Raw genomic sequence first — 22,715 nt, 5'->3', positions numbered from 1 at the left:
GGTGTCACTGGGTTTAACTTTCTGCTGTGCAAGCTGTGACTTTGATCTTCAGATTTGTACAACTGCACAATATTGGCAGATGGAACATTGTCTTATAAAACACTGATGTGTATTTTCATGTTCTTGTATTGATTTTTCATGAAGGTGTGAGCTTTACACATTTCCAGCCCAAGTGGACATCCATGAAATAATTAAACCCATCTGTTTCTCCTGTTTCCCTGTAGGAAAACTTAATGAAATATGATTCTCCACTGACCTGACTCTTTAATTCACATTGTTATGCTCTTCTACGATGGAAATATAAAGAGATAGGTCAATATTTCATAGCATCTGTTGCCTTTAATGGATATGAGTGATGGAAATACATGCCAGTGGTTGAAATTTGGTGTTGGGAATTTGCAGTGAGGGCTCAACACTAGAAAAAGTGTTGCTAGCAATGTGGGGATAGCAGGAAGAGAAGTTTTCTTTCTGCTGCTCTCTTAGACTTCTCTGGTCTCACAGAGCCTGAGTGAAAATGGGGAGAAGGGAATAAATGTATTGCATTGATGTTGATAGGATAAACAAGATATGCAGGAATTGCTGTCCTCAAACTAAAATGCCTTTTTGGGGAGTGCAATTCTGGTGTTTCCTGCACTTAGTTAATGGTTACTTTAAGAAAAAGGTGTAAAAGTAAGTATTAATGCTCCCTAGTTTAAAAAACCACAAAATAATGTTCCTGCTTTCTTGCAGACTCACTAACTCATGTTGTAAAAAGTTACCAGTAGTTAGAGAACATTTTATTACTTTGTGGAAACAAATGTTTCCTTATATGAATGGATTTGAAAGCCCATCCTGAAGGGCAATAAGGTTAAGACAATCCCAGTTTTGCACATAAAATCTGGACACACACGTCAAAGTTTTCACAGTGCCCAAGTTAAGAAACTATGATGCATTTATTAGTCAGAATTCTCTTTTTCCCTGCTCAGAGTAATTCTCTCCTGGGAAATGTGTTGCCTTCAGTCTCCCCTTCCATCGTGTTGTGTAATCCATTCACAGTTGTCATGGAGGGGCTGCTGGATGAGCTGTCCCAAGGTCCAGAGCAGCTCTGTGCTGGTCCAGGGCAGGGAAGCACCAAGGAGCAGACAGCTGATCCCAGCAGCCTTTCCATGCCTAACCTGCTCCTTCATCCAGCAAAACAAATTTCAGTATTGCACACAGCATCTTGCCAGCTATTTCCCCCTTTCAAATGCAGAACAAAACCTAAAACTGAAACATTTCTCATAAGGAAGCGCTGCTGTACAATCCATTCCTGCCAGAGCCTGTGGTTGATCCAGTTCCAAGATGTCAGTTGGTTTTGGGAGTCAGTTTGGTTCCCATGTTATTTTGTAATCCTACACAAGGGTTGGTGGAATGTTTTTGGTTTTCCTCTCTGGTGCAGAACTTTCAATGTAGAAAATTTTGGGGGGTATCTGGGGCTTCCTGCTTGCCACAGTAATTGTTTTACAATTAATTTAAGAGGAATTGGTTTGAATGGGGTGGGGGAAAAGCTCAGGTGAAATACACAACTTCATATCCTGGTTTGGTGTAACTCAGCCCTGATTGAAATGCAGTTAGCTGAGAATTGGAACATGTCTTTATTTATCTAAATATGCCCAGATTTCTGTTCCAAAGACTGGCACTTGTTTTCTTCTACCTCTTCAATATTGATAACACATTTTGGTTATTCCTCGGAGTTACTTGTGCAGTTCTTTGTACTTCTGATAGAAAAGTGAACTTTTCAGAGGAATTGTTGTGGTTTGTAGGTGTTTGCTAAACTGACTGGGATATTGGATTTTGGAACAGGAGATGCTAAAAGAAATTGGGTTATATTATTAGCTGGAATACTTGGAATGCTTTATAAAGGAAATTCATTCACAGGCATCCCAGCCAACTTCACTTATTCCTGTCAAGGTGTTTCATATGGGAATCGGCCAGATCTTCTGGGCTGTCATTGGTCTGGGAAGAATTTTTAGCAATCATGATGCATTTAAACGTTTGTTTTACATCCCATTGGGGAAGCTGAGCCTGTAGCATGTGGATGGATACTTTTTATGGATGAAATGGAGTAGGCAGGAATAAAAGGAGCCTGTCCAGACTATTTTTTATTGAGTTGACTTAATTAGAGGATGTTCCTGAGGTGTAATTTTTTTTATTGGCGTTCACCAGAGTTATTGTGTAACTAATTTCAATGTAATTAGATTTCTTTATGCCTATGGTGTAGCCTTAAGCTGAGTAGCTTGTGGTATAGCTTAAAGAAAATAACTCTGATCAAAATAAGTCTGAAGAAAATTAAGCAAGTCTGTCTAGATACATAAAGTCAAATCCTGTTCTGTGCTCCCAAATTCCTCCCTTGGCTGCACCACTGGAAAGCTGACGAGCTTTCATTAAGAAAATGCTATTTATGCCTGGGAACTGAGTAGTCCTGGGAACTGAGTTTGCCCAATAAAACTTGGTAATTCAGCCATCACACATGTGAAGTGCACACACAATCGTTGCTGGGCTACTGATGTGCACTTGTCAAACCATTTCCCTTTTTTGTTGCTGTTTCACTCTGCAGACTGTCCAGCAGAAGCTCCTTTTAAAGTAAATTATTGAATTTGTAGAGTTTTGCTCTCTGTGTTAATGGATTTTGACTAAATTATTGAATTTGGAGTGATTTGCTTAATGTTCTAACAGAATTTCTTTGCTTTTCTTTCAGAGCATTCAGTCAGAAAAGAGCTGCAATTGAGAAAGAATATGCACAGGTAGGTTCTGGAATAATTTTTATAGCTGTGGCATTGTTCTGTTGGAATGATTTGTTAATCAGCAAATTACCATGGTGTATAATTTATGATTTATCTTTCCATAAGTTACTTACCATGAAACGTGTTGAAGTTCTGAATGAGATTGATTTGTACAGGACTTAGGCCCATTCTATATTTTCATGTATTTTGACTGGAGGAAGTTCTCGAGTACAGAAAACATTTTTAACATTTTTTCCCAATTGTTATAAAGTCAAACTCCATGTGGTTTTCTCAGAAGTCAGTGTGAAATTTGAGTGAAAGGTAAAATCAGGTCAATTAGAGGGAGAGGAAATGTTCTGGCTTCCTCGATCCAAAATAAATTTAAATTCACATTCTTCAGTAAGAGCAGCTTCCCATTCATCTGAAATAAAAGCGGATTTGGCCTCATGCTCGTGATAGGGAGTGGAATGAATTTTGATTTGTTTGTGAGAAAAGAGGGAGGATTGCTTTTTCTCCCCCAGTCCAAAATTAGAAAGCATCTAATAAGGGGCAGCTGCCTGTTTAATTTACAGTAAAGGCTCTTGGAGCTTAAGTCCAAGTACAACAGATTAAAAATACATTAATTTATTTTAAAATAGATTAAAGGTAGAATGAAATCCAAGGGAGTGAGCTGGTGGAGCTCAGTGTGCCATAAATCCAGCTGGAGATGTGCCTGACGTGGAATGTGAGAACACAAGCTGTGGCCAGGCTGCTTCCAAGCGCAGTTTGTGGGATGTCATGTTAAACATCCTTCCAGTCCCCAGCGCTGCATCCCCCCCAAAACACACAGAGCACGCTTGTTCTGGGGCCAGGCTCCACTGTCCGTGGGGAAAAGATGATTCCTGTGCCTCTGATGGATGGGTTTTAGTGCTGGGCTTTCTGCATGTTTTCGCAGCCTAAAACCCACCTGAAAACCCTTCCTGCACCACGTGGAATCTGTGCTGAAATAAGCCCCCTCGCTGACATTATTGCCATAAATTATTGGTGCTCCCATTCTTCCTCCAGGTACGAGTTTACCTTGGCAAGTATCGATTCCATTGGCAGCTGTATTAAATTTGATTAAACACCTGAGTTTTTCAGTGATGGTGCCTCCTGAAACTGAGGTTTAAAAATGTGTTCTTGAGTGATACTTTTTAAATGATGTAAAAAATGTAACGCCAGTTCTTGACGCATTTATCCATTAGACACTGGGAATGTCTTTTATATGCAGAGACACAACAGTCGCTGCATTTAGGGAATAGTCTTGATAAGTTGGAGAAATAATTACACTGCGCTTCGGAAAGCTCCGACCTAACAACTGAGGCTTTCAGCTCCTTGGATTGAAACCCCCCAGCTCTGCAGCAATGCAGCTGCAGCATTTGAGAGTCACTGAATAGCTGTTCCTGTGAATGAAGTCTTGTGGGATCGCTTCCTTGGATTGCTGATAAGTGCACAGCTCCAAAACAATGCTGGATGCTTCTTCTAAAAGGATTTCTGTTCTGGAGGTGGTAATAAAATTTCACATAAAGCCTTTTGGGGAGCTAAGTTGTGCTCCAAATAAATGGGAAGTTGCGTTCATCAGCAGTGGGATATTCCTTTTAAACCACTTCTAAAGGGAGCTGGAATTGCTCAGTAGTTTATGAAGCCAGATTTCTAAATCTTTTCACAGATTCTCTCCAAATGCCTCTTGTCACCTTAGGGAATTTGGAATATTCTGACATCTGACTTTTTTTTGGCAAGTGAGAAGCAGTGGAAGGGTGGCCAATGAAAATCAGTTTCCCAGAACTGAAGGCTTTGTTGGTTTAAAAAAAAAATTGTAGGTTGGTGCCCTGCACTTGGGTGCCAAGTTTCTAAACACAGAGTGCTTTTGTTGGGAGCAGGAGAACCTGTCCAAAGGCAAGTGAAACACCCCAGCCCAGTGTTTATAACTTGCCCCTAATTACATGGTAAGTGGTGCAAATGTATGTGATGAATTACAGGGCCTGGATTTAAATTTCCCTGCTCCTATTTTGTCCAGTGTTTTTTGCGTTGTGTTTTCACCTGTTGCCTTTGGAGGTTTTTGGAGCTGTTTTTTGCTTATTGCCCATCTCCAGTGGGCTCTTTCCTGGCTTTTCTAGGCTGTGTAAAAATGGAGAAGGATCCAGTGTATCAGCAATTCTGCAGTTTTCTAGCGATCAGTAGGGATTCTGCACTCAGCTCTTCCACTTGTATTTTTAGTCCTGCATTATTTAATATATGCTTAGAGGCTTACCTTAATATTCAGAAATGAGAGCTCAGAAAGGTTCTCATTTCCCACTAACAGTATGCCTGCTAATAGCATTTAAATTGCAATTTTATATTGTTATTATTAGCTATTCTCCATGATTAATAAGCTACCTGAAATCAGTGCCTGAGAATACTCATATGGTGAAAAAAAAACAGTTTACTGAATGTGTGCTTTTGCTGCTACCTACAAAAAAACCTGTTTTACCCAGCATGTTTAATAGGTAAAGTGTTGGTTTTTTGGGGGGTTTTTGTTGAGATTATAAATACATTTCTGCTGCAGTTACTATTATTTCACACTTTCAACTCAGGAGACCAGTCTCTAACAGTCTGGGAACACACAGATGACCTTCCTTGTCGTGTTTTGGTTTTGCTTGATGTTTCATGATCGTTGTTCCAGAGTAAAACGTGACTCCAGGCAATCAGCATGGCCTGGCCCCTTGGAATTTGCAAGTAACCTCAAGGAGGTTGAGTTTCCCTGCATGCTAATGAGTTTCTAATTGCAGTACCTCAACCAAAGGCACTGATGTTCCACTAAAAAGGTGGGAGAGCCCATTCCCTGAGCTACATTTCAAGGGAGGCACAAGTAGAAGTGTCTGTTCAGTTTTTCTTTTTTAAAGAGGCAGTAATTGTTAGGATTTTTTTCTCCTCTCTGTGTTTTTCAGAGGTTAAATTAACAATGAAGAGCTGTGGGTGCTCAGTAAAACCAGCTTATCTGTCATCAGGAGGGGACAGGGCACTCGGTGTTGATTGCTGTGGCACTGAGAAGCTTCATGCATTTAAAACATGTTCAGATGTGGAGAAAAGAGAATTTAATGTAGTTTACAGCCACAGAGTCCTGTTGGCAGCTGCTGATATCCATGGTAGTGGTCAGGAGAGGAGCCTTAAATAAGATGAAATGGATGTGAGAGGGAAAAGCAGCTGGAGGTGGAGTGAGAGGAGCAGGAAAGGTGGGGAGGTGGATGTAAGCAGACACCGTGGTCACCCTCACCCATTTCCCTCACCCTGTGTCTCACCAGACCTAGAAAACACACTCATTTCAGAACACATGCATTAATATTTCCTAAAAAATTACAGTATTGCTATGGCACTTTTTGTCAGTATAATGTGTGCATGTGTATACATAATATATAAAGCAGATACATAGCATGATTTATATCTTTATATATGTACTTTATATGTAATTTATTTATGTATTTGCTGGAATGTAGTAGTTTTCCATTGTTTAAAAGCAAAAGAGGAGCTGACCATTGTTTTTACCATGTTCCAACAAGGTGCCAAGTTGTCCAAAATTTTGAACAATTTTTCAGAGGATTAAAATAGTAAAGGGTTAAAATCAGACATTCCCACCATGTCTTAGTAACTTCTGCCATGGCTCATTTTTTTTTTTCCTTTGCTGTTCTTTATCATGTATTCCAACACTTTGTGAAAATTAACTTCATGATGTGAAGACTGGAAAGGTGATGGGGGTACCCTTGTAAGGAATGAGAGGAGAGACAAACAAGGAGCAGCCGTCGTGGGTTGACTGCTCAGGAGCTGTTTTGTTAACAGATGAACTTCAGTTACTTGTTTCTTCCTGTGAGGATGATTTTAGCGTTGCTGCGGTGCTAAACCTCCCTCTAGAGTATTTCTGTATTACTTAAGATATTTTGTCTTGGTTTTGTTTTGTGGTGAAATTGATGACTTTTGTAGTCAAGCAGTAATTTAAAAAAACCTGGGAAATCAGGTTTTGTGTGTGTATGGAAGATGTGTTTTTAAGACTTCATCTTTTAGGGAATTGGGATCTTCTGTATTCTAGATCCTGTGAGGAGAGTTTAGTTTGTAATTAGCCCATATGCAGAGACCAGATTGGTTTTTCTTTTATCTCAGGCTTATCTTTGGAAGGAATTTAGCTGTCATTCTGTGATCTCTCTGCAGAGAAACTTTCACTTGTACTACATGAGTGGATTATGTTGAAATTTCTATCCTGGGTATCCTGAGCTGAATGGCTGCTGTATCTGGATATATTTGATAGCAATTAATTTGAAAGACAACAAATTGCTTTGAAACCCATCCGTGTATTTATTATATTTTCAAACTTTCTGTAGGAAACAGTAGGAAACACTCAGAGTGAAATCTTTTTCCAGGAATGAGCTCACTGAGTGTCTGCAAGCATTGGTTTGTGTCTGTTTCAAAAGACAGGCAAATATTCCAAAACCAACCAACCAAACAAACCCGGCCTGTAAGGAGAGACCTTGGAGACCTGAGGTGCTCCATGTGCACCACTCAGAAGTGTGGCAGGGCTTTGAGGTACCTTATTGCTACTTTATTGGTAGTGTTGCAAACCATTTTAGCAGTGTTGGTTTAATTGCGTATGAAAACCATGGTTCTGTCCACCAGTGCTGGGGAATGTTCTCCTGGAGGAGACTTTGTGCTGGTTTTTATCCATAAAGTTTATATTTTTTCCCAGTGGTGGCTGTGTGAATGTGGCACCTCTTTCTTTCAGCAGAGTTCATTTCTTACCTGTGCAGAGAGGACGGCTACTGAAATCCTGCAATCCAAGGTCTGACTTGAATATTCCACCTTGCCTGCTGTGGGAGTTTCTGTAGGAGAAGGCAGCAGACCCAGGGAATCTTCATGTGTGATTTTATTTTGGATGTTGATGCCTGAAGCTTGGTTGGCACGTCTGCTTGGGGGAGTGGGAAAAGCTGTATCCAAGAAACCTCTGGATCCAATAACAAAAATGCCAGAGCCATTCAGGCCTGTTCCTGCGCTGAGTGATGTTTCCCTATGGATCCTTAGGGCTGTGAGGCTCCTCTTTTTCCTTCCTTTGGAATCTTGCTGTGGTTGATCCCACCTGTCACAGACAACCATGTCAGGCAGATGTGTTTGTAAACCAATGGTGCTGCTTTCCAAGGGGCTTCCTCCTGCTCTTCACGGACCCTGCAAACCAGGGAGGGTGGGGAGCCTTCAGAGGGGGCTGATGCTTGCTTGGAGATGATGTCTTTCGTTGATACCCATGAGCTGTTCCCTGTGAGGGTGGGCAGGCCCTGGCGCAGCTGGGGCTGTCCCTGGATCCCTGGCAGTGCCCAAGGCCAGGCTGGACAGGGCTTGGAGCAACCTGGGATAGTGGAAGGTGTCCCTGCCATGGCACTGAATGATCTTCAGGGTTCCCTTCCAACCCAAGCCATTCTGGGATTCTGTGACTTGATTTAGGATATTTCTTTTGGATTAATCTCTGCTGTTTTCTAAACGAGCTTTGGATTCATGAGGTAAAAAAACTCAGAGCAAGACCTGTGTTTCAGCCTGGCTTATGAGCACTTCAAGTTTTCATTCCTTGCCATATCCTTGAAAAATCTCATGTTTGGTGTGGAATGCCTGTGATTTCAGATACACCTGGAACCTGGACTGTTTTGATAGTTTGTTTTAAATCTCAGCACAGCCAACTTCCCATTTTTTGGGAGAGGATTCCAAGTGCCCACAGTTCCCACTCCCAGCGTGGCGTGGAGATCATGCATATTGATGGCCTGGTTTGGTCCTTTCTGCCATGGCGGTGCACAATGCATCAGCAGAACTTGCAGCTTCCAGAAAGAAAACACCTGCCTGGTACCACCTTTGGATTACGTTCTCCATTCAAAGCACTGGGATATCCATAAGCAGGGCAGGAAAATGAAGTGTAGGACCCCGTGGCTATTCAGGCCATTCTTCCCAAAAAACCATGGAGAATCAGTGGCCGTGAAGGCCACAAAGACTGAGCTGCTCCATTTCATAAATGGTTAGGAACACTATTGTGAATTTTAGAATAACTTGTAGAGACAAGTTTGACAACTCAGATGTTATAATGGGATTATTGATACTATTCTGCACTTGTCACAGTTCAGCCTCTTAGTGCGCGTTTCCCTTTTTTCCCCCAAACAAGACGCTCTTTAGAATTCTCTATATTAAATGTCCATTTAACATTTAATATAATATAGTTTGCCTGGAACAAAGGCTGTGGGTCTATGAGTGACATTGCAAACAATATTATCGTTGACCTTCTCTTTTTATGTAGATTTTGCATGCAGTTGTTCGTGTACTTTTCTGTCTCCAAAAAACACATGTCAGAACTTAAAGTGGGGGGGAAAGTGGGATATCTGATTTTGGTCTTGTCTCACTGGTCGTTCTGTTAGAAGGAAAATGAAAATGCCCTACACTGTAGCATTTAAAAAGAATTTTATAAGGCAGCCTTTTAAAAATGCTAAGCTATCTGCTGCAGTTTTTATGGAATTCTTTAGGTTAAAATAATATTTCTCTAAGAACAGAGGAGGACTGTCAGCTTCTATTTTCAGTGAAAACATCTAGTTCCTTATAAAGGGGCTGCTAAGCTTAGAATTACTCTATTCCTACAAAGAAAGCCCTTCATAAAGAAACCCCATTTTTTGCTGAACTGATGCAAGCAAGTTTCTCTGAGCCTGCTTTTAGCCGATATTTTTCTTTCCGATTACTGCGCTCAGAAGCATCCAGGGCCTGGAATGTGGATCCTTGTAAGTGGTTCTGCTTGCAGATGAAAAACTTCATTCTTCAGAGCTGCTCTTTGCTTGACCATGCAGCCCCAGCAGTGCGCCAGGCAGCGGATCCTGCGGCCTGTGGGGTTATCCATGAGTTCCTTTTGTTTTTTCCTCTGCTGCCTCGGTTTTTCTCAAGCTTCCTCAGTGTTTCAGTTCTTTCCAAACACATCCAGCCCTTCAGCCTCCCATTCCCAGCAGCTGCTTTTCTTTTTCCTGGGATTTCAGAGGGCAGGCGAGTCACAACCCAAGGCTTTCAAATATGCACAGTGGAAACTTTGGGCCTCTGAAGTGGCAGCAGCAGCGCTGAGTCATGAGTCCGTGCCAGCCAAGGCTGCTCCGCCTCTCTGTGCAGTTCTTTTCCACCTCTTTCCTTATGTCTTGTCCTGGGAATTCAATACTCCTTCCTTTCCTAGCTCTGCACAGCTCATACACATCTCAGAGTTCTTTGGATAGAGGACATTCCTGTTCCAACCTCCTCAACCAAGCTGTATTTTGGTGAGGCCCTTTCCACTTTGAAACTTGGAAAATCTTTAAGTATCTTGGTTCCCAAACTGCATCCCTCCTGAAAAACAGGTCATTGTTCTCAGAGAGAGCCCAGGCCTTGCCTGAGCCACCTGCTTGGCCTTTTTCCCTGCTCCTGGTAATGGTGCCACCATTACCAGTGCCGTGCTCTCCTCCCAGCTTTTGGTTGGTGTCAGTTCCTCAGGACATGCATCCTGGTCTGCAGGCCACTGCTGGACAGGGCTGTGCGGGGATCTACAAGCAGTCACTACATCCAGGAATGCTCTGGATGTGGGTTTGGGGATTTTTAAATCCCTAAAGCTTCGAGCTTAGAAGGCAAATATATGGTGCATGAACATCATCCCTTGCGTTTTCTAGTGGGCCATAAGCAGCTCAAAAGATGTTTTTCTCTTAAATTTCTTTTGCCTTTATTTGCATTTTTGTACCTTCTCTGTTAGCCCTGCATTTGTTCTGGAGCCATCAATTGAAAAAAAATCCTTTGTATCCAACATAACTCTGCCTCTATGCCTAATAGTAAGCATCTTCTCTGTTACAATCAAAAGACCATAACTTAGGGTGAAGTAGAAATCACTGGTTTGCCTGAAAATGGTATTCAGGAGAGTGTAATTAAAAAGAAAATAATAATAATAATAATAAAAGAAAATGTATTGATTAAAAAAACCCCCGTGTAGAAATAAAAGTATGGGGAATGTCATTCTTTGTAGAGTTCAGTTGGTTAATTCAGCTGATTAAATTTTCTCCAATTGAGCTGGTTCTGGTGTTTGTCAAATGTTGGGCACACAGAGGTAATTCATAGGAGACAGTGTTCCTTTTTTTCCTCTGGGACTTTGAAAAACTGTTTGATTGCACCTCCTGCACAGTAACTAAAGTGGTTTTGGGCCAAGTGTGATTGTATTTTAGGTAGTGACATTTCTGAAAAATTACTCTTCCTTTTCTGTGTCTCAGACCTTAATTTTACTGTTGGAAAGGTCTCTATTGGTTAAATAATTAAAAAAAAATAAAAGAGAGAAGAGCTCTTTTTAATTACTGTTCAATAATTAAACACCTAAACTTGTGTTCACACTGTAAAAAGATGGAACATGGGTTTGCAGGAGCAGCCTGTCATCCTTCCCATCCCACAGCAATCCCCAACCCCAGGGATCCAGATTTCATGTTGGACCCTCAGGAGTTCATTACAGGGATGTAAGGAAAACTGGACAGAGCTTCTTGGCTACTGAAACTGTTTATCTTAGGGGATTATTTAAAGGGTAAAGTAGATGTGTTCTTAACTATTTTTAAAAACTATACTCCCTTCTTCCTCTTTCCAGCCTTGGAAGTTTGCTTTCAGACCTGGATAAACCAGGATGTGTTGACAGCTCAAAAAAACCCCAAAAAACCAAACCGACAGAGAATGCTTAAGTCAAATCTCCCCTAAATGATTATTCAGTGTCAGACCCTGCATCCACAGTGGGTGACTTGTTCAGTTTCATACAGAAAAAGGCCTTTAGCCAGCTTTCATTCCCAAAAAAAAGGAGGGAGAAAGGAAAGCCGTCAACTTTTAGATCCTAGGGAATTATTTCTGAGAGTTCTCCAAAACTGCTGCCTCAAACATTTATTGTTCTGTTTCGTGGTGTGTGTGGCCAGCAGTGCAGCTCAGCTGGGTCATTGCCTTCCACATTGTGTTAGAAGGAATAAATAGCAATATTTGAACACCTTGGTGCTTTAGATAAGGAAAAATGCTTGTCCAGCTGGATTCTGGAAAACTGTAGGTGGCTGGCGTCCCATACAGATGATGGACTCCACTTGATTACTGGATTGGTGCTATTTTATTTTAGTAGTGTTTGGTTGTTACTCATTAAGTTACTTATTGATCAGTTTTCTGGTTTTTTTTTCCATGGAAGATAAAATAAGCCAGTGCAACAAGTTGTAGATTTTGAGATTTCCATATGTTTAAAAATCAATTAATTTCTGTTTTATTGAGAAAACATTTTAAAATTTGATGGGGAAGTTAATGACATTAACATCAGTAAACACACAGGAGGGGAAAATCCAGTGTAGGTATAGTGCAGGAACAGAACCTTAACATAGATTTACATTTTAACTTATATATTTTTTATATCTTTACATATGTATATATGTAAAGCATTCTTTTCAGTCACCAGAATTGTGTCGATGATGGCACAGAGTTATTCCTGCTATCCCTTGTTTAATTTTCAGTATTACTCCATGTTTTCTGCTAGGCAGATATCCTGCCTGCTGCTCATTTCTCTAGCAATATACTCTTCACTGCCTTTTGCTGTTTAAAGGGTAGTTTGCTGTATTTTTAACAAAAATAAAAGCATATTTCATACTGGTTGCAAACAGAAACTAATTGAGTAGGAGGAAGCCTACAGATTGATGAAAAAACCATCTCAGCACTGGTTTTCTTAGCTCTGCTTGTGTCCAAATATGGCTCAGAGCTTTTTTTTTACCTTCACAAGCCATAACGAGGTAATTTTTTAAAAAATAAAAATACCGAGGGCTGGTTACGTTTTTTGAGATGTGAAATTTGTGAGTTCCTGGGTTTCCTGGATTTATTTCTCTTCAGGATGCCAGACAGATCTGTGTTTGCTCTTTGATTGTCTATCCAAATAGGCTGGCCAAAAATTTGCATTTTTCCTATCACATGGGGTTTTCTTGTATTTATAGCAGCATCTTTAGAGATATTTTCTGTCTCGTGTTGGTTTTCTGGTTTTGTTTTAAGAAATTTTTTTCTGATAATTTATGTTCACCTGAGGTAGAGCAAAGCATCTCTATGAATGCCCTCCAGTAAATGTGGTTGGGGGTGGAATTTGTAAGCAGGATTATTTTTTCTGTGTTCATAAAAGGTAATAATGCAGATAATACACTGCCTACCTTTTAAAAAAGAGCTTTCAATTATACAGCTATTACCAGGTGTAATGATGCTAAAATTGTTTATTTTTATATAAGAATAATAATATAAGCTCTTAAATGTAATAAAGGGGTCGTGGAGAGTCATAAACAGCTGGAATACATCAGAATGTTTATTTTTGATTATTCTTGTAGCCTCCAGGTTGTGTGTTAAACCTTTAGGAAGCAAAATCCCCTCATATAACAAAATCTGGAAATGTGATGCAAGGTGCAGGCAGCTCCTGGGAAGTCTCCTGCAGAAGGGTTTTGGTTGAGGGTTCCACCAATAATTCTTAGAAATACCTTGGAGAAATACTGAGATGTTGCTAAAATTGCATCCTGTCACTTTTTTTTTTTCCTGCAAAGAGTTCTCTCCTTGTTCCATAGACAAAGAACAAAAAACATACAGAATATTGAATATATGTGGTAGAAATATATCTTCTTTTCTTCCAAATAACAAAGAATTTGGTGATCCTTGTGATTCCAACCACCCAGTATTCTATGATGCAAGATTTAAAAAATTGTAATTTTTGACTTCAAAGTTGATTTCCTCTGTAGCAATAATTGCACACCAATAAATGGTGAAAATTGTGGGGTTGGGATGGGTGGGTTGTGCTTATTTTTCTAGCAGTAAGTCTTGTCACCAACTTCATGGTGACCTTCATGCTGGTACTCCTTAGTTTGTTAAAACTTCTTTCTGGGGAAAAATCCATGAGAAGAAGGGTTTTTGCTGTGTGTTGGTAAATTGAGCTCCTGAATCCTAAAAAAACCCACCCTCACACTACATATTTTGCAAGTTAATGTGGCTTATCTACTGGTTTTGTTTGGGTTTTTCCCCTATGTGTGTCAGGCACAAAGAAATGAGGCAAAGAACTTGTGAAGGAGAAGCGCTGCAAACAACCTTTTGGGAAATAATTTCAGTTCCTAAAACATGTGTTCTTGGGAAGCCACAGAGCTGAAGTGAGACTCAGCTTCCAAATGCAGACATTGAATGTCTCTAAATTTGAGCCATATCGTTAAAAATAAAATACTCTCTGCTCCACAAAAAATCCTTTTCACTCAGCAGTGATATTTTCCTCTCTAAGTTGTAAAATTCCACCAGCTGCAATCCTGCCAGGGCTGTGTATAACAGGAATAAACAGATTTACTCTTTCAGGCCCTCTGTGATGCCGTGTTTGGCAGAGTCTCTCCCTGATTGTTCCTGCGGTTGGTGCAGGTTCAGGAGCGTGGAATGTTTGCTGATTCATGGCAGGATTAGGATGTGCTGAGGAAGCACTGCTGGAGTTTGGCCTTGCTGGGAGCAGGGATGGGGCCCGGCTGCTGATGGAATCAGCCTCTGGGAATTCTGCTGCTCTGGGGCATTCACAGCTTCGGGGTGTTTCATGTTGGCTTTTTGTTTCTCGCAGGATCTAAAGCTTTAAGTGTTCCTCGCATTTAAATAGCGTTTTCCAGCAGAAATAATAGAACATCGGAGTGAGTGTATGTTCGAGCTTATTCCATAATTCTGTCTGGTTTTATTTTCCTGAAAGCACAGTGCAGCTCTTCTAGAGGTATCACCTGTATTGGTTCTCCTTACTCTGCTCAGATTTGTGAGGTTGAAATTCACTTTTTTTTCACCAAATTCAGGGGAGGATCCTCAGGAACTCGTTTGGCTGCTGCACTGAGTCACTCGGCAGGTGGTTTTGTGGGATGTAAATCCCATTCCACCCAGGTTATGAGGGAGGCCACGCATCATTTTTGAAATGTCAGGTGTTTAAATCCATGGCCAGAGGCTCCTGATAAGTAAGATCAGAGATGTTTTTCCATCATTTAAAAAAGAGCCAACCCAGCCTTGAAATAAAAATAACTGGTAAACCCTTTAGCTAGCCTTTATTAGCCAATAAATATTTGTACCTTCCACCGGTGTGTATCTGATGTGTTTAATCAGCCCTCTTATGAGTGCAGGAGATGTCCTTTTAACTTCTGTATCTTGTTTTCGAAATAGGGCTTCACCCCAGGAATTGATGGATTATTGAGGTGTTAATGCTAAATTAATACTAAATAATTACTCAGGGAGAGCTTCCTCTCTGCTGAAGAAAGCACTTTGGTTTGCCAGCTGAGAAACGAAAATAAATAGCAATTGTACAGCATCAGAGTGCTCCATTGATTTGGGCTTTTTCTGTCTCAACTTTTTCAGTGTTTTCCCTCTCTAGCTGCACTGCCAGCTGTCTCCCCACTCCAAATTATGCTGTCACCAGTTCTGTAAACACCAGAGAAAACCACTTTTATATTAAATTCCTTTCCCTGCTGAAGTGGTCGATGGAGCTGGTAACCAAGTTACTAAAGAATCAAAAGCAGAGGAGCTTTTAATTAAATGTAATTTGGCAAGGTGCCCAGAAATTTCCCTGTCGTGGGAGTGGGGAATGACAAACAAAATGAGGAGCTGCCACTGCTGCCTTTCAGAGTGCCTGGAAGATGTATTTGCTTGGATGTGCACATCCACTACCAAGCAGCAATAGAAATAAAACCCCCCAGAGCAGCTCCGGTGCCAAGGTGACCTTGTGCAGGTGGGTTTTGTAAGCTCAGGATGAGGTGTGATCGCATTTCACGGGAGGCAGAGGAATGGGATACAAACCCAAGTCCTGTGTGGTTTTTGGCTGTTGTTGTTTAAAGGTGAGAAGCAATTCAGTGCCATGAGTTGCCCCTCATTTACATCAATCCCACTTGATGCCACATTATTTTATAATTATCCCTGCTTGCATGCGGGCTCGTTAAATCATTCATGGGCTGCTGCTTAGGTGGGATTCTGTCAATGTGCTTTTAGTTTCTGTGATTCCTGATTTTTTCAGAAAGCTTTGCCATAGGTGATTCAGTTTTTGATCATCCCTTCCTTTTCGTGCCCACATAATGAATATCTCATGTTGATGGGTTCAGTGAATCCTCTTTTGCTGTGTTCAGTGTTGTGATTTCAGGTGCATCTTCCCTGCCTTTAACCAGGACTATATTTGTTTTTAACTTCTAAATCTGCTTTTCTGGCTTCCTTTCCCAAACAAATTAGATTCTCGTTTGGAAAAGAGGGAGATGTCATCTTTCTCAGTGATTTTTTTTTCATATTTCATTTGTTTTGATTCATTTTTGCTTCTATATTAGTGCCAGAATGGCTTTCTCAGTTGTCAGAGTCCTAAAATCCCTTACTAGCAATGAGATTACTTGAACTGAAACTTCCAATATTTGCAGAAATATTTGATACAGAGCATTTTTCAGTTTAACTTTTTACACTTAAACTCACTTGTTTGTGAACCTCTGAAGTACCAAGCCCTTGTGTATTAGCTTTCCACGAGGTTTTAGTTCACTTCTCTCAATCTCTTGCCCATTTTGCCCTCAGTGATGTTTTCCTGTGCCCCCGATTTCTGCAGCTGCCCGGTCGCACCAATCTCTGATTTACCCTGGTTATTGGGGGGGTTTATTTGTGTTCCGAGTGCTTCCAGGTAGGGAATGTTTCCCGCTGTGTTTGTACAGCGCTATGTAAATTTGCAACAATATATAAATGTTTGCTAATGACCCAGCCCTGTGGAAGTTAGTAAGTCACTTCACACAGCATTGATGTGTTGTGTTCAGAAACACAGGGTTTATTTAAAGAAAATCAGGATTTAAAAAGGTTGGAGTGGAGAGATGAGCCCAGACTGCAAATTTGAAGCTTGCCCTGGGCTAAATAAAAGTTGTTTTTAAAAATCTGTTATCCACCAATGCTGATTTAAATATGAATGCAGTTCACTTTGGTCCTGATTCTGTTTCAGATCTTTTTAAACCAGATTTCATTGGTTTTCCTTAGCAGAAATTTGCTCTTGATGTGTTTGCTTAAAACAAGACTTGAGAGAGCCCATCTGCACTCTGCAGGCTCTGTGTCAGCACTGGCTTCTTTTTGGCTCCAGGCATTCCTGTGAAGAGCATTTTCCTTTGCAAAACCATGGAATTTTAAACACACATTGGCCAGTGTGTAAAATACAGTACCAAATGAAGTTAGTTTTATTTTTTTCTGAGTGATCTATTTAATTTCCCTGCTTGATCTCAGTTTTAAAGCTTTATTCACATCTTTGTGTCTGGGATTAATTTGACTTGGCACACTGCAGTGTCTCTGTCTCCCTGGAGCAGCTGATAATTTACAATGAATTTCTTTTTCCTCTTCTCCCTATGACTTGTAGCAAAGGTTTTTCTCTGTAGAACTCTGGATAATATGCAAGAGCAAAAATATTTTAAGAATGAATAACTGAGTTACCTATGATGATTGGAAACTCAAACATGGCTCAGCTTGTAATGAGTCCAAAACTGTTGTTTACCAGAACATCTTTGGTTTGCAGCAAGGAAACCTTTGAATAATGAATGGTGCCTCTATCTGTGTAGCTGTACAGAAAATATTGGGCTGGAGGCCTGCAGTGAAACAAGGAGTTGACAAACGTGTGTTAATTATACGCTAAATGAATCATATAATTCTGTGTGAGAGAAGGAGAAAATGGGTTTTCTTTTAGGTATAATAATGATGTAAATTTGAAGTTTGGAACGGATTTTTGAATGATAATTTGTTATAATTTTTATTGTTTTTTTAAGTGCCTGTTAATTTTTGGGAAGGCTGAGGCTGATGTGGGTGCCTGTAAGGGCCTGTGTGTGACTGGGCTGGTGACCCTGAGCTGGAGCCAGGACGTGTCCCTGGCTGTGTAAATCACCAGGTGTCCTTCAATCACCTGCATTTGTCAGGGAGTTAAAGGAGGAGCGGGAGGAACATCTTTGTTACCATAAAATCATGGAATGGTTTGAGACCTTAAAGCTCATGGGCATGGACACCTTCCACTATCCCGGGTGCTCCAAGCCCCTTCCATCCTGGTCTGGAGCAATCCCAAGGCTGGGGCTGCCTCAATTTCAGGGTGTACACCGAGTGATGTACCTGTGGGATGTTGAGAAACCCAGCCCTGAGAGGGAAAGTGAAAGCAGCGTTGTGCCATCTTAGTGGTGGGATTTCTGGTCATGGTTATGGGAATTTTGGGCAGGAAAATGCCATAGGGAGATGACTCTACTAAAGCAAGCTGGATTTGTTCCCTCTTTTATTGTCAGTATTGTCTCTGTCCCCCCATTTATATCCTAAATGCTTTTTATCCTTCCATCAATGTTGTGAATACCTGGAACAAAAGCCCAGTAATAATTAGTTTCTAAAATTGAGTAAATGAAGGAGCAGAACTTTTAATGAAGTCCAATTATGTACCATCATATATTAGGCTGGTAGTGGTGTTCTCATATCCCAAAATCAATGGCATGCCCTGCAGGCATGTTTTAATTAAAATAGGAAATATATATGTATTATATATATATATTATATATATATATTTTATATATATATATAACCCTGCTCAAATAGTTAATTCTGAAGTTCCTGATTATTTCCCTGAACGAGTATGAAGTTCAGTCCCTGAATAAACCCCGTCCTCTGAAGGCTCAGTGAATCGCACCTGACAGTGAGCAAGGACTGGCAATCCAGAGGGAGTTTGCAGTAAATCAGGGAATGTTCCTGGGGCTGTCCAAGGCTTCCTCTCTCCCAGAGTTACCTCCAGAGCTCCAGTGAGTGCTGGCAGCAGCAGCGCTGAGAGCAACCAAAAAAGTGTCAGGGATGAAGATCTACGGTAAGCACAGATGGGAAGAGCCAGATACAGGAAAGAAAACAAAGCAGCTGGGGGGTGGAATTTTGTCCCCTGGTGAAAGAAAAAGTGAATGGTGAGGAGCTGTGGAACAGCATAAAAAATGAGATTATGGCAATGGCTGCTCAGGTTTTGTGTTGCCAGGCCAAGACAAAGAAGTAGAGCTGGGAAGTGCTAGAAATGGAAGGGGGGAAATTAAAAAAGAGATTGAAGAGATGGACCGGACAGTTGGTGTTGAAAATGGAAATGCAGAAATGCCTGGCTGGGGTCAGAATGGTCAGAACAGTGTGTGGAGAAAAACTGGGTTGTGTGGCAGGGTAGGAGAAGTCTGAAGTGGAGTGCTGGAATCAAAGATGTCAGTGCTGAAAGACAAATAACAATTGAGAACATAAATACAGAGGGTGAAAGATATTTGCCCAGAAGCCAATAGATAAGCTGATCCCAGAGGAGATTCCTACAGGAAGCAGGGAGAGAGAACAGTGGAGTTACTGGAAGTGCAAAGCACTCAGTGTCTTGGCAGAAAAAGGGAGAATCTGAATTCTGGGTGTCAGAGAAATCCTGGAGGAGTTCCAGCCAGACAGGAGACATGATGAAGGCTGTGTACATGTGATGAACACATGAGCAATTACCCACAATTTATCTGTAAATTCTGTTGAATGAGGAAAAGTAACAACAATGTCACTGATAAGAGGAGGATTTGATTAAATCACTTTAAAGCAATGTCAGAAACTGCCCAAGACATTATTTTGGATTGAAGTTCAGAGGGAAGTTGTTGGGATCTGAATGGAAAAGAGGTGGTGATGGAAATGAAGCCAAATGTCCATCAGCTGGGAAAACAAAGCATGTGGGCTTTGGAAACTTGCTTCAGGAGTTAGGGGATGTTGAGGTGAAGCAAAAAGGAGCATAAAAAAATAAGTTCTGAAACACTATGCTTGTAAAATTTTAAAAAAACCAAGGCAATTGCCTCCTATATAAACTTTTATCTTTACTGATTCCAATTACAGAGCTGGAACAGAGTTAAAACCTGTGAAGCAAAAGAGCTGTTGGTCTTTAAATCTGGGTTATCCCTAACATTGCTCCTCTAAGTTCTACACAACCAGCTTTGAGGCCCACTCTAAACTGGATGGACATGTCCTTTTTTGAGGAATAAGTGAAGATCTGAAATTGATTTCATTTTTATTTGAGCAGGACTCAGATGATTATTTCTTGTTTTAGTCTCCTGATGCCAGCTGTAGAAACCTGGTTCCTTTAGAATCAGTCACAGGCTGGAATGGGTTGGAAGGGACCTTGAAGCTCATCCTGTTCCACCCCTGCCATGGGCACCTTCCTCTGTCCCAGGCTCCATCCAGCCTGGCCTTGGACAGTGCCAGGGATCCAGATTTCTTCAGTAATACTGAGAATAAAGAATTCAGCAGCAGAGCTGAATCCTCAACCTGTGTAAAAGTCAGTGCTAATGGCTCAGGTTGCTCATCTGTGACAGCTTCTGACCCATTAATGCTGCTCTCCATCTATTTAGTACCTGGTGCTCTGTGGGAAGGCAAAGTCCTGCCCTTAGAATTATAATTAGTCATGCCTAACTTATAATTAATGAAGTTGGAGGCTGCTGGTTACTTGGATCACAGTCATTTGCCTGCGGTCTTTTTTGTGTCCTACTGAATCCTGGGATTCAGTGGGACAGCAGAAGAAGAGCTGGGTTATCTGCAGGAGTACTTAGGTGGAAAATTGATACTTGGGAGAGGTGAAAAGCATTTGAGTTAAAAATCAGTGATTCAAGCCATGGGCTGTGTTTGAAATATAAGAAACATTCTAGTAGTTTTTAAGGATAAATTTTACGTATTTTAGTCAAGTATGTTAAAATTGATAATCCTGGAGGACTGAAGTGGAGCAAATTCATTGTCTGAGATTCCACATTGGTATTTTATTTATTCTGTGACCAAGATGTGGGATTGCAGCAAACTCAGCAAGAATCCAGGCTCCCAGATCAGCAGATCCTGCCCATCTTCCCCAAACTTCCCATTTGTGCCAGCGCTGCCTTCCAGCTGAAGGGGAGCTGCCTCTCTCAGCTGCTTTGTCCTGCCAGAACACAAGGAAAATGTCCAGTGGGATGAAGAATACATTTCCTGGGCTCTGAACTCGGGCTCTGACCCCTGCTATCCATGCTCCGCTCGGATCGTTCCAGGCATCTCCCCGCTCGGCCAGGGGATGTGTTGCTATCTTCCGTTCACATTCCCTCCCTTCTTTCTCTTGGTTTGTTTTCCACATGACTGGGAAACAATTGCTTCTTCCACATGGAGCCCTTCTCCCATTCCTGGGAAAATAGCGGGGAATGGGGAGCATTTGCATAATCGTCTTTAGTGCTATTGTGGGCGGGCTTTGGATGCCGGCACGGAGTTGCAGACTGGCCACCTGTCCAGAACAAATGAACTTAGCTTTTGTATAACGTTATCTGCTTTTCCACAGTGTTATTTTTGCCTAATGAATAACTCGATTAAAATATTATAAGACCCCATCATTCGGTAAATGTTTGTGTTGGGTTTAAAATCCCCACTGGCAGGGATGGGGAGGGGGACGGAGTTTCCTCTTCCTCTGTTAGCACAACTATATTTTCAAGCTGCCTCTGACATAGTTTTATAACTGCCTTTGTGAAATTATCCTCATGAATATTAATTAGGGGTGTGGGAAGGAAAAAAAAAACCGGCCCCAAACCTCGAAATGATTTACATTCATCCTTGTATAAATGATAAATTAAGTGTTGTCTAATGTTTTCTAATGGTCCATTTCACCTATGTAAAACAATTAATTAAACAGTTGGCCTCTCAGGGAAGGAAGAAGAGGAGGGTGCTGAGGACACCACTCCTGCCAGGGCTGCAGCACGAGAATTAAGCTTGTTCACTGTTCACATATGTGACTTTTGCATGTTTCAATGGTAGTCTTTGATCTCTTGGACTCCTGTGACTGAAATGATAAACTACTAATTCTAATTTCTGCTTTTGAAGGAAAAAAAATAGACAGTGTGCTCCTATGTGCAGGTTAGGGGCTTTTGCCAGGCAAGGTGTGGGAAGGACAAACTCTGGGTGCCACATTTTATTGCACCTCAACCTTTGCCCCACGACTGAGTTTCGATTGCTGTGTTATGAGAAAGCAAAACAAACACTTCCATACTTTCTGTTGGCCATAAATAACATGCAGAGCTTAACCTGGACAGCAAGATTTCCATATTGCCCATTTTACTTTCATGTTTGTATCTTTTATTGCCCATAGTAAAAAAACAACTGGCCAAAGTTTGGCCAAGTAAGCACTGCTAAATTGTGACCCAGAAAGATACGGGTTTATTCTTCCCCTGTATTTCTGTGCCAGAGCAGTTAAAGGTAAGAGCTCATTGACCCAAAGCACATTATTGTTATTTTGTTTGTGTTTTTGAACCGTTTCTCAGTTCCACAGTGGCTGTGACATTGCTGCTTGGCTGTTTGGTGGCAGCAGATAAGAGAGGGGAGTTTCTGTCAGTCAGCAATTGCAATTCCATTCCTGAGACAAGAACATCCACCATGGACATTGTCCTACCTTGTTTGGCTTCTGGCACATTCCTGGTGCACGTGTCCCGTGGATTGGGTCCAGAGCTCCTCCTGCTCTTTTATTTCCCTTAGTTAGCAATCACTTGGAAATGCTTCTGGTGGACAGTGTAGGTTACTGTGATTGATTTACGTATCAGTGGTATCAGCTTTGGAGTATTACTGGAATTATTATTATGGAGTTTGGTCTGAGCTGCTCAGGAAGAGGCTGATGTGTCCCTCGTGTAGCTGTCAGTCAGCAGCATTGGTTTAAAACAAGCTTGGAATATCTGCCAAAGAATCTGCCACAGATCCTTTGCCGAGGGGGAACATTAAAATCAGGCAGTTGTGTTTTGCTGGAATAAAATAAAATGTCATTTTAGGCAGCAAGGAATAAATATTGCAAGTCTGTAAATGAGGAAGTTTAAAGCCAAGTCTTCCTGCTTCAGCAGTTGAAATTTGCAGATCCCTTTTCATTTTGTGCGAATGAATGATTTGTTTATGTATTTGATAAAAATATGAGTGCTGTTACTATAACCCAGTTAA

General features: G+C 41.1%; 1 protein-coding gene across 2 annotated transcripts in view; it reads left to right on the top strand.

The window, feature by feature from the left end:
- FCHSD2 (FCH and double SH3 domains 2) overlaps window positions 1-22,715 on the top strand; it is a 120,194-nt gene that overhangs the window by 23,075 nt on the left and 74,404 nt on the right. For both annotated transcript variants that reach the window (XM_063150229.1, XM_063150228.1), the window contains exon 3: window positions 2,717-2,762. In XM_063150229.1, the coding sequence (XP_063006299.1) occupies window positions 2,717-2,762 (46 nt within the window). The remainder of the gene's footprint in view (window positions 1-2,716; window positions 2,763-22,715) is intronic.

The sequence above is a fragment of the Melospiza melodia genome, chromosome 2 (genome assembly GCF_035770615.1).
Source record: "Melospiza melodia melodia isolate bMelMel2 chromosome 2, bMelMel2.pri, whole genome shotgun sequence".
In the NCBI taxonomy this organism is placed as follows: Eukaryota; Metazoa; Chordata; class Aves; order Passeriformes; family Passerellidae; genus Melospiza; species Melospiza melodia.
The sequence above is the reverse complement of the archived record's forward strand: the minus strand, read 5'-3'. Positions and strand labels throughout refer to the sequence as shown.